Source organism: Salmo salar, chromosome ssa18 (assembly GCF_905237065.1).
Source record: "Salmo salar chromosome ssa18, Ssal_v3.1, whole genome shotgun sequence".
Classification (NCBI taxonomy): domain Eukaryota; kingdom Metazoa; phylum Chordata; class Actinopteri; order Salmoniformes; family Salmonidae; genus Salmo; species Salmo salar.
The window spans coordinates 7,533,238-7,548,988 of record NC_059459.1 but is presented as its reverse complement, the minus strand read 5'-3'; the positions used below and the strand labels follow the sequence as shown (position 1 = coordinate 7,548,988).

At 42.4% G+C, this 15,751-nt stretch overlaps 1 protein-coding gene across 2 annotated transcripts in view; it reads left to right on the top strand.

Moving 5' to 3' along the window:
- Nucleotides 1-15,751, top strand: part of LOC106576820 (sphingosine-1-phosphate lyase 1) — a 39,539-nt gene that overhangs the window by 11,298 nt on the left and 12,490 nt on the right. For both annotated transcript variants that reach the window (XM_014154260.2, XM_045700701.1), the window contains exons 2-8: nt 6,489-6,654; nt 7,785-7,852; nt 8,430-8,577; nt 8,984-9,063; nt 9,277-9,405; nt 9,542-9,630; nt 15,545-15,653. In XM_014154260.2, coding sequence (XP_014009735.1) covers nt 6,489-6,654; nt 7,785-7,852; nt 8,430-8,577; nt 8,984-9,063; nt 9,277-9,405; nt 9,542-9,630; nt 15,545-15,653 — 789 coding nt within the window. The remainder of the gene's footprint in view (nt 1-6,488; nt 6,655-7,784; nt 7,853-8,429; nt 8,578-8,983; nt 9,064-9,276; nt 9,406-9,541; nt 9,631-15,544; nt 15,654-15,751) is intronic.

The following is a 15,751-nucleotide window of genomic DNA, read 5'->3' as shown; positions in this document are numbered from 1 at the left end:
CAGTCAACATGCCAATTGCACGCTCCCTCAACTTGAGACATCTGGGGCATTGTGTTGTGTGACAAAACTGCACATTTTAGAGTGGCCTTTTATTGTTCCCAGCACAAAGTGCACCTGTGTAATGATCATGCTTTTTAATCAGCTTCTTGATATGCCACACCTGTCAGGTGGATGGATTATCTTGGCAAAGGAGAAACGCTCACTAACAGGGATGTAATTTATTTATTTAAATTTTATTGAGCCTTTATTTAACTTGGCAAGCCAGTTAAGAACACATTCTTAATTACAATGACGGCCTAGGAACAGTGCGTTGTTCAGGTGCAGAACAACAGATTTTTACCTTGTCAGCTCAGGGATTCGATCTAGCAACCTTTCGGTTACTGGCCCAACGCGCTAACCACTAGGCTACCTGCCACCCCAAACAAATTATTTGTGCACAAAATTTGAGAGAAATAAGCTGTTGTGCATATGGAACATTTCTGGGATTCTTTATATTATTTATTTATTTCAGCTCGTGAAACATTTATATTTTTGTTCAGTATATTTATTTTTGTCCTTTATTTGATGGGGGGGTTACAGGTACAATATACACTTGAAGTCGGAAGTTTACGTACACCTTAGCCAAATACATTTAAATTCAGTTTTCACAATTCATGACATTTAATCCTAATAAAAATTCTCTGTCTTAGGCCAGTTAGGATCACCACTTTTATTTTAAGAATGTGAAATGTCAGAATAATAGTAGAGAGAATGATTTATTTCAGCTTTTATTTCTTTCATCACAGTCCCAGTGGGTCAGAAGTTTACATACACTCAATTAGTATTTGGTAGCATTGCCTTTAAATTGTTTAACTTGGGTCAAACGTTTCGGGTAGCCTTCCACAAGCTTCCCACAATAAGTTGGGTGAATTCCTTCGGACAGAGCTGGTGTAACGGAGTCAGGTTTGTAGGCCTCCTTGCTCGCACACGCTTTTTCAGTTCTGCCCACAAATATTCTATAGGATTGAGGTTAGGGCTTTGTGATGGCCACTCCAATACCTTGACTTTGTTGCCATTTTGCCACAACTTTGGAAGTATGCTTGGGGCCATTGTCCATTTGGAAGACCCATTACCGACAAAGCTTGAACTTCCTGACTGATGACTTGAGATGTTGCTTCAAGATATCCACATAATTTTCCTGCCTCATGATGCCATCTATTTTGTGAAGTGCACCAGTCCCTCCTGCAGCAAAGCACCCCCACAACATGATGCTGCCACCCCCGTGCTTCACGGTTGGGATGGTCTTCTTTGGCTTGCAAGCCTCCCCCTTTTTCCTCCAAACATAACGATGGTCAATGGCCAAACAGTTCTATTTTTGTTTCATCAGACCAGAGTACATTTCTCCAAAAAGTATGATCTTTGTCCACATGCGCTGTTGCAAACCGTAGTCTGGCTTTTTTATGGCGGTTTTGGAGCAGTGGCTTCTTCCTTGCTGAGCGGCCTTTCAGGTTATGTCGATATAGGACTTGTTTTACTGTGGATATAGATACTTTTGTACCAGTTTCCTCCAGCATCTTCACAAGGTCCTTTGCTGTTGTTCTGGGATTGATTTGCACTTTTCGCACCACAGTACATTCATCTCTAGGAGACCGAACACATCTCCTTCCTGAGCGGTATGACGGCTGCATGGTCCCATGGTGTTTATACTTGTATACTATTGTTTGTACAGATGAACATGGTACCGTGCTCCCAAGTATGAACCAGACTTGTGGAGGTCTACAGTTTAGTTTTTCTTGGCTGATTTCTTTTGGTTTTTCCATGATGTCAAGCAAAGAGGCACTGAGTTTAAAGGTAGGCTAGGAAATACATCCAGAGGTACACCTCCAATTGACTCAAATGATGTCAATTTTCCTATCAGAAGCTTCTAAAGCTATGACATTTTCTGGAATTTTCCAAGCTGTTTAACCTGTTTGGGCTAGGGGGCAGTATTGAGAATTTTGGAAAAAATATGTGCCCATTTTTAACTGCCTCCTACACCAACTCAGAAGCTAGAATATGCATATTGTTGTTCAGGTTTGGATAGAAAACACCCTAAAGTTTCTAAAACTGTTTGAATGGTGTCTGTGAGTATAACAGAACTCCTACGGCAGGCAAAAACCTGACAAGGTTTCATGCAGGAAGTGGCCTGTCTGACAAGGAGTCGTGCATCTTGCATCTGTTTATTGAAGAGTAAGGATCTTAGCTGTAACGTGACAATTCCCAGGGCTCCAATAGGCTCTCAGAAGCCGGGAAAATCCTGAAGGATGACGAGGCAGCCTCAGGCTGAAACAGATTATCACTTTATCCAAGTGGCCGATCAGAGGACCATTGAATGAGGCGCGTGCGCGATTAGCCCCCGTGGAGTATATTCATTAGGCTGTTTAGCTTATTGCAGATTCCCGGTCGGAATATTATCGCTTTTCTACGAGATAAATTGCATAAAAATTGATTTTAAACAGCGGTTGACATGCTTCGAAGTACGGTAATGGAATATTTAGAAATGTTTTGTCACGTTCTGCGCCATGCGCACGACCGTGGATTACCATTCTGATAGTGTCTAGAACGCACGAACAAAACGACGCTATTTGGATATAAAGATGGATTATTTGGGACCAAACCTACATTTGTTATTGAAGTAGAAGTCCTGGGAGTGCATTCTGACGAAGACAACAAAAGCTAATCAAACTTTTATAATAGTAAATCTGATATTGGTGAAGGCTAAACGTGCTGGGTGTCTAAATAGCTAGCCCTTGATGGTTGGGCTATGTACTTAGAATATTGCAAAATGTGCTTCATCCGAAAAGCTATTTTAAAATTGGACATATCGAGTGCATAGAGGAGTAATGTATCTATAATTCTTAAAATAATTGTTATGCTTTTTGTGAACGTTTATCGTGAGTAATTTAGTAAAATTGTTAGTAAATTCACCGGAAGTTTGCGGGGGGTATGCTAGTTCTGAACGTCACATGCTAATGTAAAAAGCTGTTTTTTGATATAAATATGAACTTGATTGAACAGACATGCATGTATTGTATAACATAATGTCCTAGGTGTGTCATCTGATGAAGATCATAAAAGGTTAGTGCTGCATTTAGCTGTGGCTTTGGGTTTATGTGACATTGTATGCTAGCTTGAAAAATGGGTGTCTGATTATTTCTGGCTTGGCACTCTCCTGACATAATCTAATGTTTTGCTTTCGTTGTAAAGCCTTTTTGAAATCGGACAGTGTGGTTAGATAAACGAGAGTCTTGTCTTTAAATAGCTGTAAAATAGTCATATGTTTGAGAAATTGAAGTAATAGTATTTCAAACGATTCAAAAATCGCGCCACTGGATTAGACTGGCTGTTACGTAGGTAGGACGAATTCGTCCCGCCTAGCCCATAGAGGTTAAAGGCAGAGTCAACTGACCCACTGGAATTGTGTTACAGTGAATTATAGGTGAAATAATCTGTAAACAATTGTTGGAAAAAGGACTTGTGTCATGCACAAAGTAGATGTCCTAACCGACTTGCCAAAACTATAGTTTGTTAACCTCCCTGGGCAAGGTGGGACGTTTGTGTCCCACCCAGTCAACAGCCAGTGGAATCGCGTGGCGCGAAATACAAATACCTCAAAAATGCTATAACTTCAATTTCTCAAACATATGACTATTTTACACCATTTTAAATACAAGACTCTCGTTAATCTAACCACATTGTCCGATTTCAAAAAGGCTTTACAGCGAAAGCAAAACATTAGATTATGTCAGGAGAGTACCCTGCCAAAAATAATCACACAGCCATTTTCAAAGCAAGCATATATGTCACAAAAACCAAAACCACAGCTAAATGCAGCACTAACCTTTGATGATCTTCATCAGATGACACTCCTAGGACATTATGTTATACAATACATGCATGTTTTGTTCAATCAAGTTCATATTTATATCAAAAAACAGCTTTTTACATTAGCATGTGATGTTCAGAACTAGCATACCCACCGCAAACTTCCGGTGAATTTACTAAATTACTCACGATTAACGTTCACAAAATACATAACAATTATTTTAAGAATTATAGATACAGAACTCCTTTATGCAATCGCGGTGTCAGATTTTAAAATGGCTTTTCGGCAAAAGCACATTTTGCAATATTCTGAGTACATAGCCCGGCCATCACGGCTAGCTAATTTGACACCCACCAAGTTTGGCCCTCACCAAACTCAGATTTACTATTAAAAAAATTGGATTACCTTTGCTGTTCTTTGTCAGAATGCACTCCCAGGACTTCTACTTCAACAACAAATGTTGTTTTGGTTCCAAATAATCCATAGTTATATTCAAATACCTCCGTTTTGTTCGTGCGTTCAGGTCAGTATCCGAAGGGTGATGCGCGAGTGCATTTTGTGACAAAAAATGTCAAAATATTCTATTACCGTACTTCGAAGCATGTCAAACGCTGTTTAAAATCAATTTATGCTATTTTTCTCGTAAAATGGCGATAATATTCCAACCGGGCGACGTTGTATTCATTCAAAGGCTGAAAGAAAAAAATTGAGAATTCTGATGAACGCGCATCTCCAGTGTCACTGTTCTCAGCCTGACCACTCACAAAATCTCCTGCTGTTTTTCGCCCAGAGACAGGAGAGACGTCATTCCACTTTCTGGCGCCTTCTGAGAGCCAATGGAAGCCTTAGAAAATGTCACGTTACAGCAGAGATGCTGTATTTTCGATAGAGATGCCACAGAAGAAGAACAAATTGTCAGACAGGGCACTTCCTGTATGGAATCTTCTCAGGTTTTGGCCTACCATATGAGTTCTGCCATATGAGTTCTGTTATACTCAGACACCATTCAAACAGTTTTTAGAAACTTTAGAGTGTTTTCTATCCAAATCTACTAATTATATGCATATTCTCGGTTCTGGGCAAGAGTAGTAACCAGTTTAAATCGGTACGTTTTTTATCCGGCCGTGCAAATACTGCCCCCTAGCCCCAACAGGTTAACAAGAAATTTGTGAAGTGGTTGAAAAAACGAGTTTTCATGATTCCAATCCAAGTGTATGTATACTTCCGACTTCAACTGAATATCTACTACCAAATATTTTAAATCGGAAACGTTTGGGATTCCATTAGTAGAGATGCAGTCCTCCATTGGGGTCTCGAGAGTCAGTAAGGTTGATTTGGTTCGATAAATTCAGCTTCATCTCAAGTTACAAAATTAATCTATGATCTTCAATGTGTTTGGGAGCGATTTAAGATAAGTTTTCTAGATATAGTAATATATCGTCCGCGTATGATGAGATGAAGTGATAAGTAGATTTTTGGCAAATTGGTGTTATTTCTTTCGATTGAATAGTTGCCTGGGCCAGGGGTTCATGTATAATAAAAATAGCAAAGGACAAATAAGTAAGTCTCAAGATGGGATGACAACATTTTGGAAATCAGCTTAATTTCTGTGTTTATGAAAGATGGGGGGTGATTATGAGAACACTGGGTGGCATCCTTACCTTTTTTTTAAATAAAAGCAACATTTGTGCTGTCTTCGCATCTCTCACAAGTGAACAGCTTTGTTAATCATGTCGGGCATTAGTGGACCTAATTTGGTTCCAAAATGTTAAATATAACATAAAAATAACTTTTGCGGTTAAATTGCTCTTCACTGACGAGTGTCGGTTTTGTCTCACCAGGGGTGATGGTCGGATTCGCGTTTATTGTCGAAGGAATGAGCCTCTACTCTGGAGCGGGATTGATTTGGAGGTGGAGGGTCCGTCATGGTCTGGGGCGGTGTGTCACAGCATCATTGGACTGAGCTTGTTGTCATTGCAGGGAATCTCAATGCTGTGCGTTACAGGGAAGACATCCTCCTCCCTCATGTGGTACCCTTCCTGCAGGCTCATCCTGACATGACCCTCCAGCATGACAATGCCACCAGCCGTACTGCTCGTTCTCTGTGTGATTTCCTGCAAGACAGGAATGTCACTGTTCTGCCATGGCCAGCAAAGAGCCACGATCTCAATCCCATTTAGCACGTTTGGGACCTGTTGGATCGGAGGGTGATGGCTAGGGCCATTCCCCCCAGAAATGTCCGGGAACTTGCAGGTGCCTTGGTGGAAGAGTGGGGTAACATCTCACATGCTTTAACTGGCAAATCTGGTGCAGTCCATGAGGGGAAGATGCACTGCAGTACTTAATGCAGCTGGTGGCCACACCAGATACTGACTGTTACTTTTTACACATTATTCCATTTCTGTTAGTCACATGTCTGTGGAACTTGTTCAGGTTACGTCTGTTGAATCTTATGGTCATACAAATATTTACACATGTTAAGTTTGCTGAAAATAAACGCAGTTGACAGTGAGAAGACGTTTCTTTTTTTGCTGAGTTTGTGCATGTAGTCCCCAGGATCCCCCCAAAAATCCTTACACGTCGCATAGCAGTACAGACGGATCTACAATTGGAATTTAACAATGTCATCTCTCTATGTTCCTAGAGTGCCTTGGAGGTGTACAAGGAGATGCTGTTGCTCTACCTGGAGGAAGGCAGGCGGCTTGTGAACACCAACTGCGAGGAGCTGGAACCATGGCAGATCATTGGAGCTACTCTCATATCTACCCTAGGAGCAGTCTGGGTCAAAGGCTTCTTGTTTCAGCAAGAATGTATGTTTTCCGATTATGGAATAAAGCATGTGTGTATCGTATGCATGGAAAACGTGATGAATGGGTGTTCTACATTATGGAAAGTGTTTTTTGGTTTAATCAAACATGCTGCTTCATGATTCTTTACCCGTCTGAATGAGTGTGCAATTATTCACTTCCCCTCATGGATTTAAAAGGAAAGGAGTGATGTAATACTCTCTCTAGCTCATGCTTACGTCAATCCAATGTGCAGACTGGTAGAACGGTAAAGAATTGAGATGCAGGGTAGGTGTCAGCATTAAAGCACCTAGGGTTGGAACCGAAGTATGGCAGGGATTGACATTAAGGTCTGAAAGGCACGCACCCATTGGGCAAATCAGGAGTATTTTGGGGTTGCCCGAAGATTATGATCACTTGCCCCAAAATGTTTAGTAGCTATTTTCACCTACACACAGTGGAGGAACCAGAGAGTCCAGAACACTGTAAATCTTTATATTTTGGTTGTTGTCAGTTAAAATAAATTACCTGCCCAATGGGGCAACTGCTCAGGTCACTTGCCCCAGGCAAAATGGCAACCCTTAATCTCAATTCCTGTATGGACTTGAATACTTTTTCCTGATATAATTGTGAGCAATGATCAGCTGACAAAACGATTTCGGTGTATCTCTGATCAGTTAAATCACTCAATGTTGCTGGCCAATAATTTGAAATATGTTTGAACTTGCAGTTGCTGTTTTTGTTCTTGTTCCACACTTCAGTTTATCTCTCTTTGTACATTTTCCAGCTGTTTTCCAGTTATTACAAGTGACGTAACCATGTTCAGACATGTTAGTGTTCTCACTGATGTTTGTGCATCTTCTAGAATACCACAGATCAAAGATATTTCTATTCCAAATCAGTGGAAATTACGATTCGTTTTTTGTTGTTGATGGCAGTAACTTACTGTACACAAAATCTAATTTGGCAGGAATGTTGGCAAGAAACTGTGTTCCAGTATGCCAGCTGTTGCTCTTTTTTGAATTGTCTGCCCTTTCCAAGCAGCTGTATTATTAATATAAAACTTCCCCATTGAATTCAGCTTGTGGTTTTGTACTGTGCTGCTCATCTACCATTATTTCAACACAATCGCCTCTTTCTTTGTCGCTTAATAGCCCTGACATCCCGACTCAAGAAGCAGTGCTTTCGACTCATCAGAAAAATACCCTTTGTTGGCGCGACAGTAAGTTTCAAGCGGTTATTGTTCCTGTATTCCACAAATGTGCTCTGACTCTTCCTTGTCTGGCGTGGTATGAGTCACTCACTGATGACTTGAGTGTCGGCATGCGGGGGGGTGGGGGGGTGGGGGGGGGGGGGGTGAAACCTTTGACACAGTTTCATTGACTTGTGATAATCATGGACTTGTGATAATGTTGGGTTACTGTTGGTCATTACAGAATGACTAAAACCATATTTGGATTTAACTGAAGAGTGTGAATAGGCTACACTTTAATCCGATGGTTACATCTAACTTTACATAATATAAGTTATGCAAAATAAGTTGAGTGCTGTCTAGCGACAAACATATTTTGATAGCATGCCAGGAAGATCTGGGCTATCACCTATACTTTCACAACTAGCTAGTTTTGATTGCTTTCATATATTTTCAATATTTCCGAGAACACTTTTAGATAAGTTGTGAACGCCAGAGTGTTGTAGCCTAAACATTCTCCTCGATGCCACTGCTCCTTGGAAAATGGTTTGTGTTGTTTGAGCAGTGATGTGTGTAATGTAACTAACTCAGTGTCTCTTTGTAACAGATCCAGACCCAGCTGAAAAAGGCCCTGGCTGACATGTCTCTCAGTCTTTGCACACTGAAGGAGGGCATGAGCTACACTAAACAGCTGCCTGAACAAGGGCTTACCCAAGTTCAAGTTCTAGACAGGATCAGAGAGTATCAAACACTGAGTACGTGGCTGAGAGTTGTCCCAGAGCACTTTCTGGAGCGTATATTTCTACATTTTGTCTTTGTAGCTATATGGGGCTGTTGACTTACTGCCCTATATATATTGTATTGACTATATCCTAGAAAACCAAATGCTGTGTAAGATGCTTTGGTATGTTCTAGACTGCGTTTTTGTGGAGAAATAATATAATACATTGTAATGGCATAATATAATGGCTTATTAAGGAGCAAATTACCTACGTGCCTTTTTGTATTGGCTACTTGCGGCAAAATAAATGTGACAAATGTTTTGACAAGTGTGCCTGCTGCACAGGGTGTTTTTAGCATTGGTTTTATTTGTAGGGAAAGTTGTGAAATCGTAATACGGTAGTCATTTCCTAAGGTATTGCTGTTGTCTGCTCTTCACAGATGACGTGGATTGGGAGAAAGGACGAGTTTCAGGCGCAGTGTACTGGGGAGATCAGACACTTACCAAACTTTTGGTGAAGGTATGTCTAGTCCACAAAACAACAGTCTTTGTTTTGTCTTGAATTCTTTGAATGAACAATCAAGTTTTTAACATCTGTGTGTAGTATTTTGAGAAATATATTATTTTATTTAAAGCTCATACTACAGTCTGAATATCCCTTGTTTATCCTTGTTTATATGACAAATATTATCGCCTAGTGATTCCCTTTTTATATTCTTCCTTTTGTTGCTAGGTGTATGGAGACTTTGCATGGAGCAACCCACTTCACCCAGACATCTTTCCTGGTGTGAGGAAGATGGAGGCAGAGATTGTGAGAATGGCATGTACCCTCTTCAACGGTGGGCCCAACTCTTGTGGCACAGTGAGTTTGCCTTCAGTACTCCTACAAGACTCACTGATCTAGGGTTTGGGAAGTGTTCTTCTCAAGAGAATAATCAAAACGTATGCACCAGCATATTTTGAACACTGATTGCTGCTGCTGTTTCTGCTTTGTCCAGGTCACCTCCGGAGGAACTGAAAGCATATTGATGGCATGCAAGGCGTACAGAGACATGGCCTATGAGCGTGGTGTGAAACATCCTGAAATGTAAGCTCACTGTCAAAATATAGCCCCAGATTATTTTTATTCTTGGCACACCAGATGGGTAAAATGGCGCCGGAGAGGATGGCAGACGTTTTACGTGCCCCCAGCCAATAGTTTTTTTTGTTAATTTATTTGCGTTGTTTGTAACTTATTTTTTAACTTATTTTGTACATAATGTTGCCGCTACCGTCCATCTCTTATGACCGAAAATAACTTTTAGAGATCAGGACGGTGATTACTCACCACGGACTAGCAGAAACCTCTTTTTCCTTTCACAACTCTGATGAGTCCGATGCGAAGGATACACTGCTTCCTCGGGAACAGGCCCCGATCCCCGTAATCTGCGTGAAGAGGAGGCGGAGAAAGAGGGGGCGAAGGTTGGGCTGCCTTCTGAGAATTTGAAGGCGATCGAATATACCCCCACTTCCCTCCATTCTGCTAGCAAACATGCAATCTTTCGACAATAAAATCGACGAGTTACGCGGAAGACTAAACTACCATTTGGACATTAAAAACTGTAACGTCTTATGCTTCACGGAATTGTGGCTGAACGACGACACTATCAACATACAGCTGGCTGGTTATACGATGTACCGGCAGGATTAAACAGCGGTGTCTGGTAAGACAAGGGGCGGCGGTCTATGTATTGTTGTAAACAACAGCTGGTGCACAATATCTAAGAAAGTCTCGAGCTATTGTTCGCCTGAGGTAGAGTATCTCATGATAAGCTGTAGACCACACTACCTACCGGGAGAGTTTTTAGCTGTTTACATACCACCACAGTCAGAGGCTGGCACTAAGACAGCTTTGAATAACCTGTATTCCGCCATAAGCAAACAAGAAAACGCTCACCGAATGGCGCCACTCCTAGTAGCAGGGGAATTTAATGCAGGGAAACTTAAATCCGTTTTACCAAATTTCTATCAGCATGTTAAATGTGCAACCAGAGGAAAAATAACTCTGGACCACCTATACTCCACACACAGAAACGCATACAAAGCTCTCCCTCGCCCTCCATTTGGCAAATCTGACCACAATTCTATCCTCCTGATTCCTGCTTACAAGCTAAAATTAAAGCAGGAAGCATCAGTGACTAGATCAATAAAAAAGTGGTCAGAGGAAGCAGATGCTAAGCTACAGGACTGTTTTGCTAGCACAGACTGGAGTATGTTCCGGGATTCCTCCGATGGCATTGAGGAGTACACCATCACTCATTGGCTTCATCAATAAGTATTATGTATTATTTCTTACATTGTTACCCCAGGAAATCTTAAGTATTATTACATACAGCCGTGAAAAACTATTGGATATAAGAGCAACGTCAACTTACCTACGACCAGGAATACGACTTTCCCGAAGCGGATCCTCTGTTCGGACCACCACCCAGGACAATGGATCTGATCCCAGTAGGCGACCCAAAACAACGGCGCCACAGAAGGGGCAGACGGAGCGGTCTTCTGGTCAGGCTCTGTAGACGGGCTCACTGCTCCCGAGTATACTACTCGCCAATGTCCGGTCTCTTGACAACAAGGTAGACGAAATTCGAGCCAGGGTTGCCTTCCAGAGAGACATCAGAGATTGTAACATTCTCTGTTTCACAGAAACATTGCTCACTCAGGATATGTTATCAGAGTCGGTACAGCCACCCGGTTTCTTCACGCATCGCGCCGACAGAAAGAAACATCTCTCTGGTAAGAAGAAGGGCGGGGGTGTATGCCTTATGATTCAACTCATGGTGTGATCATAACAATATACAGGAACACAAGTCCTTTTGTTCACCTGACCTAGAATTCCTTACAATCAAATGCCGACCGCATTATCAACCAAGATAATTCTTTTCGATTATAATCACAGCCGTGTCCTCAGAGCATGCGCAGACCAGCTGGCTGGTGTGTTTACGGACATATTCAATCAATCCCTATCCCAGTCTGCTGTGCCCACATGTTTCAAGAGGGCCACCATTGTTCCTGTCCCCAAGAAATCTAAGTTAACTGAGCTAAACAACTATCGCCCCATAGCACTCACTTCTGTCATCATGAAATGCGTTGAGAGACTAGTCAAGGATCATATCACCTCTCCTTATACTCTAGACCCACTCCCTACCTGATACTCTAGACCCACTCCAATTTGCCTACCGCCCCAATAGGTCCGCAGACGACGCAATCACACTGCCCTAACCCATCTGGACAAGAGGAATACCTATGTAAGAATGCTGTTCATTGACTACATCTCAGCATTTAACACCATAGTGCCCTCCAAACTCGTCATTAAGCTCGAGACCCTGGGTCTCGACCCCGCCCTGTGCACCTGGGTCCTGGACTTTCTGATGAGCCGCCCCCAGGTGGTGAAGGTAGGAAACAAAATCTCCACCCTGCTGATCCTCAACACTGTGGCCCGACAAGTGTGCGTTCTCAGCCCTCTCCTGTACTCCCTGTTGACCCATGACTGCGTGACCATGCACGCCTCCAAATCAATCGTCAAGTTTGCAGACGACACTACAGTGGTAGGCTTGATTACCAACAACGATGAGATGGCCTACAGGGAGGAGGTGAGGGCCCTCAGAGTGTGGTGTCAGGAAAATAACCTCTCACTCAACATCATTAAAACAAAGTAGATGATCGTGGACTTCAGGAAACAGCAGAGGGAGCACCCCTCTGTATCACTAGTCACTTTAAACAATGGCACTTTATATAATGATACCCTACATTACTCATCTCATATGTATATACTGTACTCTATACCATCTACTGCATCTTGCCTATGCCGCAGGCCATCGCTCATCCATATATTTATATGTACATATTCTTATTCATCCCTTTTCACTTGTGTGTATAAGGTAGTTGTTGTGAAATTGTTATATTACTTGTTAGATATTACTGCACTGTCGGAACTAGAAGCACAAGCATTTCACTTCACTCGTATTAACATCTGCTAACCATGTGTATGTGACAAATAAAATCTGATTTGATTTAAGTGCAATGATTGATGTCGTCCCAACAGTTACTGTACGTACATACCCCAACCAGAAGCCATGGATTATGGGCAGCATCCGCACTGAGCTAAAGGCTTGAGCTGCCGCTTTCAAGGAGCTGGACTCTAACCCGGAAGCTTATAAGAAATCCCGCTATGCCCTCCGACGAACCATCAAACAGGCAAAGCATAAATACAGGACTAAGATCAAATCGTACTACACCGGCTCTGACTCTCGTCGGATGTGGCAGGGCTTGCAAAACATTACAGAATACAAAGGGAAGCACAGCCGAGAGCTGCTCAGTGACACGAGCCTACCAGGAAAGCTAAACTACTTCTATGCTCGCGTCGAGGCAAATAACACTGTAACATGCATGAGAGCACCAGCTGTTCCGGAAGACTGTGTGATCACGCTCTACGCAGCCAATATGAGGAAAACATTTAAACAGGTCAACATTCACAAGGACCGCAGGGCCAGACGGATTACCAGGACGTGTACTGTGAGCATGCGCTGACCAACTGGCAAGTGTCTTCACTGATATTTTCAACTTCTCCCTGTCCGAGTCTGTAATACCAACATGTTTTAAGCAGACCACCATAGTCCCTGCCTAAACGACTACCGACCCATAGCACTCACGTCTGTAGCCATGAAGTGCTTTGAAAGGTTGGTCATGGCTCATATCAACACCATCATCCCAGAAACCCTAGTCCCACTCCAATTTGCATACCGCCCCAACAGATCCACAGATGATGCAATCTCCATTGCACTCCACACCTTCCTTTCTCATCTGGACAAAAGGAACACCTATGTGAGAATGCTATTCATTGACTACAGCTCAGCGTTCAACACCATAGTGCCCTCAAAGCTCATCACTAAGCTAAGGTCCCTGGGACTAAACACCTCCCTCAGCAACTGGATCCTGGACTTCCTGATGGGCCGCTCCCAGGTGGTAAGGGTAGGTAACAACACATCCGCTACGCTGATCCTCAACACAGGGGCCCCTCAGGGGTGCGTGCTCAGTCTGCTCATGTACTCCGTGTTCGCTCATGACTGCATGGCCAGGCACAACTCCAACACCATCATTAAGTTTGCAGATGATGCAACAGTGTTAGACCGACAACAATGAGACAGCCTATAGGGAGGAGGTCAGAGACCTGGCCCTGTGGTGCCAGGACAACAACCTCTCCTTCAACGTGAACAAGACAAAGGAGATTATTGTGGACTACAGGAAAAAGAGGACCGTACATGCCCCCATTAACATCGACGGGGCTGCAGTGGATCAGGTTGAGAGCTTCACGTTCCTTGGTGTCCACATCACCAACAAACTAACATGGTCCAAGCACACGAAAGACAGGCACACCAAGACAAAACCTATTCCCCCTCATGAGACTGAAAAGATTTTGCATGGGTCCTCAGATCCTCAAAAGGTTCTACAGCTGCACCATCAAGAGCATCCTGACTGGTCGCATCTCTGCCTGGTATGGCAAGTGCTCGGCCTCCGACCGCAAGGCACTACAGAGGGTAGTACGAACGGGCCAGTACAACACTGGGGCCAAGCTTCCTGCCATCCAGGACCTCTATACTAGGCGGTGTCAGAGGAAGGCCCTAAAAATTGTCAAAGACTCTAGCCACCCTAGTCATAGACTGTTCTCTCTGCTACCGCACGGAAAGCGGTACCGGAGTGCCAAGTCTAGGTCCAAGAGGCTTCTAAACAGCTTCTACCCCCAAGCCATAAGACTCCTGAACATCTACTCAAATGGCTACCCTATTTGCAGTGCCCCTTCACCCCCTCTTTACACCACAACTACTCTCTGTTGTTATCTTTGCATAGTCACTTTAATAACTCTACCTACATGTACATACTACCTCAAATAACCGGTGCCCCCGCACATTGACTCTGTATCAGTACCCCCCTGTATACAGTTGAAGTCGGAAGTTTACGTACACCTTAGCCAAATACATTTAAACTCAGTTTTTCACAATTCCTGACATTTAATCTTAGTAAAAATTCCCTGTTTTAGGTCAGTTAGGATCACCACTTTACTTTAAGAATGTGAAATGTCAGAATAATCGTAGAGAGAATGATTTATTTCAGCTTTTATTTTTTCATCACAGTCCCAGTGGGTCAGAAGTTTACATTCACTCAATTAGTATTTTGTAGCATTGCCTTTAAATTGTTTAACTTGGGTCCCACAATAAGTTGGGTGAATTTTGGCCCATTCCTCCTGACAGCGCTGGTGTAACTGAGTCAGGTTTGTAGGCCTCCTTGCTCCCACACGCTTTTTCAGTTCTGCCCACAAATTCTCTATATATTGAGGTCAGGGCTTTGTGATGGCCACTCCAATACCTTGACTTTGTTGTCCTTAAGCCATTTTGCCACAACTTTGGAAGTATGCTTGGGGTCATTGTCCATTTGGAAGTCAACGTAGTGTATGTAAACTTCTGACCCACTAGAATTGTGATACAATGGAATAATCTGTCTGTAATGAATTGTTTGAAAAATTACGTGTCATGCATAAAGTAGATGTGCTAACCGACTTGCCAAAACTATAGTTCGTTAACAAGAAATTTGTGGAGTGGTTGAAAATCAAGTTTTAATGACTCCAACCTAAGTGTATGTAAACTTCTGACTTCAACTGTATAGTCTCGTTATTGTTATTTCACTGCTGATCTTTAATTACTTTTATCTCTTATTCTTATCTTACATTTTTTGAAACTGCATTGTTGATTAGGGGCTCGTTAGTAAGCTTTTCACCTGTTGTATTCGGCTCATGTGACTAATAACATTTGATATGGTCTCAGAACAAGCTTGATTTGCATGCTTGAAATGTTTGCTGTCTCATAAATGGTAATAATGGCTGTATATAATGGTTATATCACCTGTGAAATGCATTTTATCTGGTACAGGGAATAATTTGTGCCGTATTTCCTCCCCTAATTTTGCAGTATTGCACCAATTAGTGTCCATGCAGCCTTTGACAAAGCAGCTAACTACTTTGGAATGAAGCTTGTTCATATCCCCCTGGACAAGAAGACCTTGAAAGTGGATGTTAAGGTGCAAATATTTATTTGTTCCTATACTAATGGTTAGTCTAAATAATAACTTGACTGGAAAGTCAGTCCGTGCTCAATAAACAAAAGGTCTGCATACAC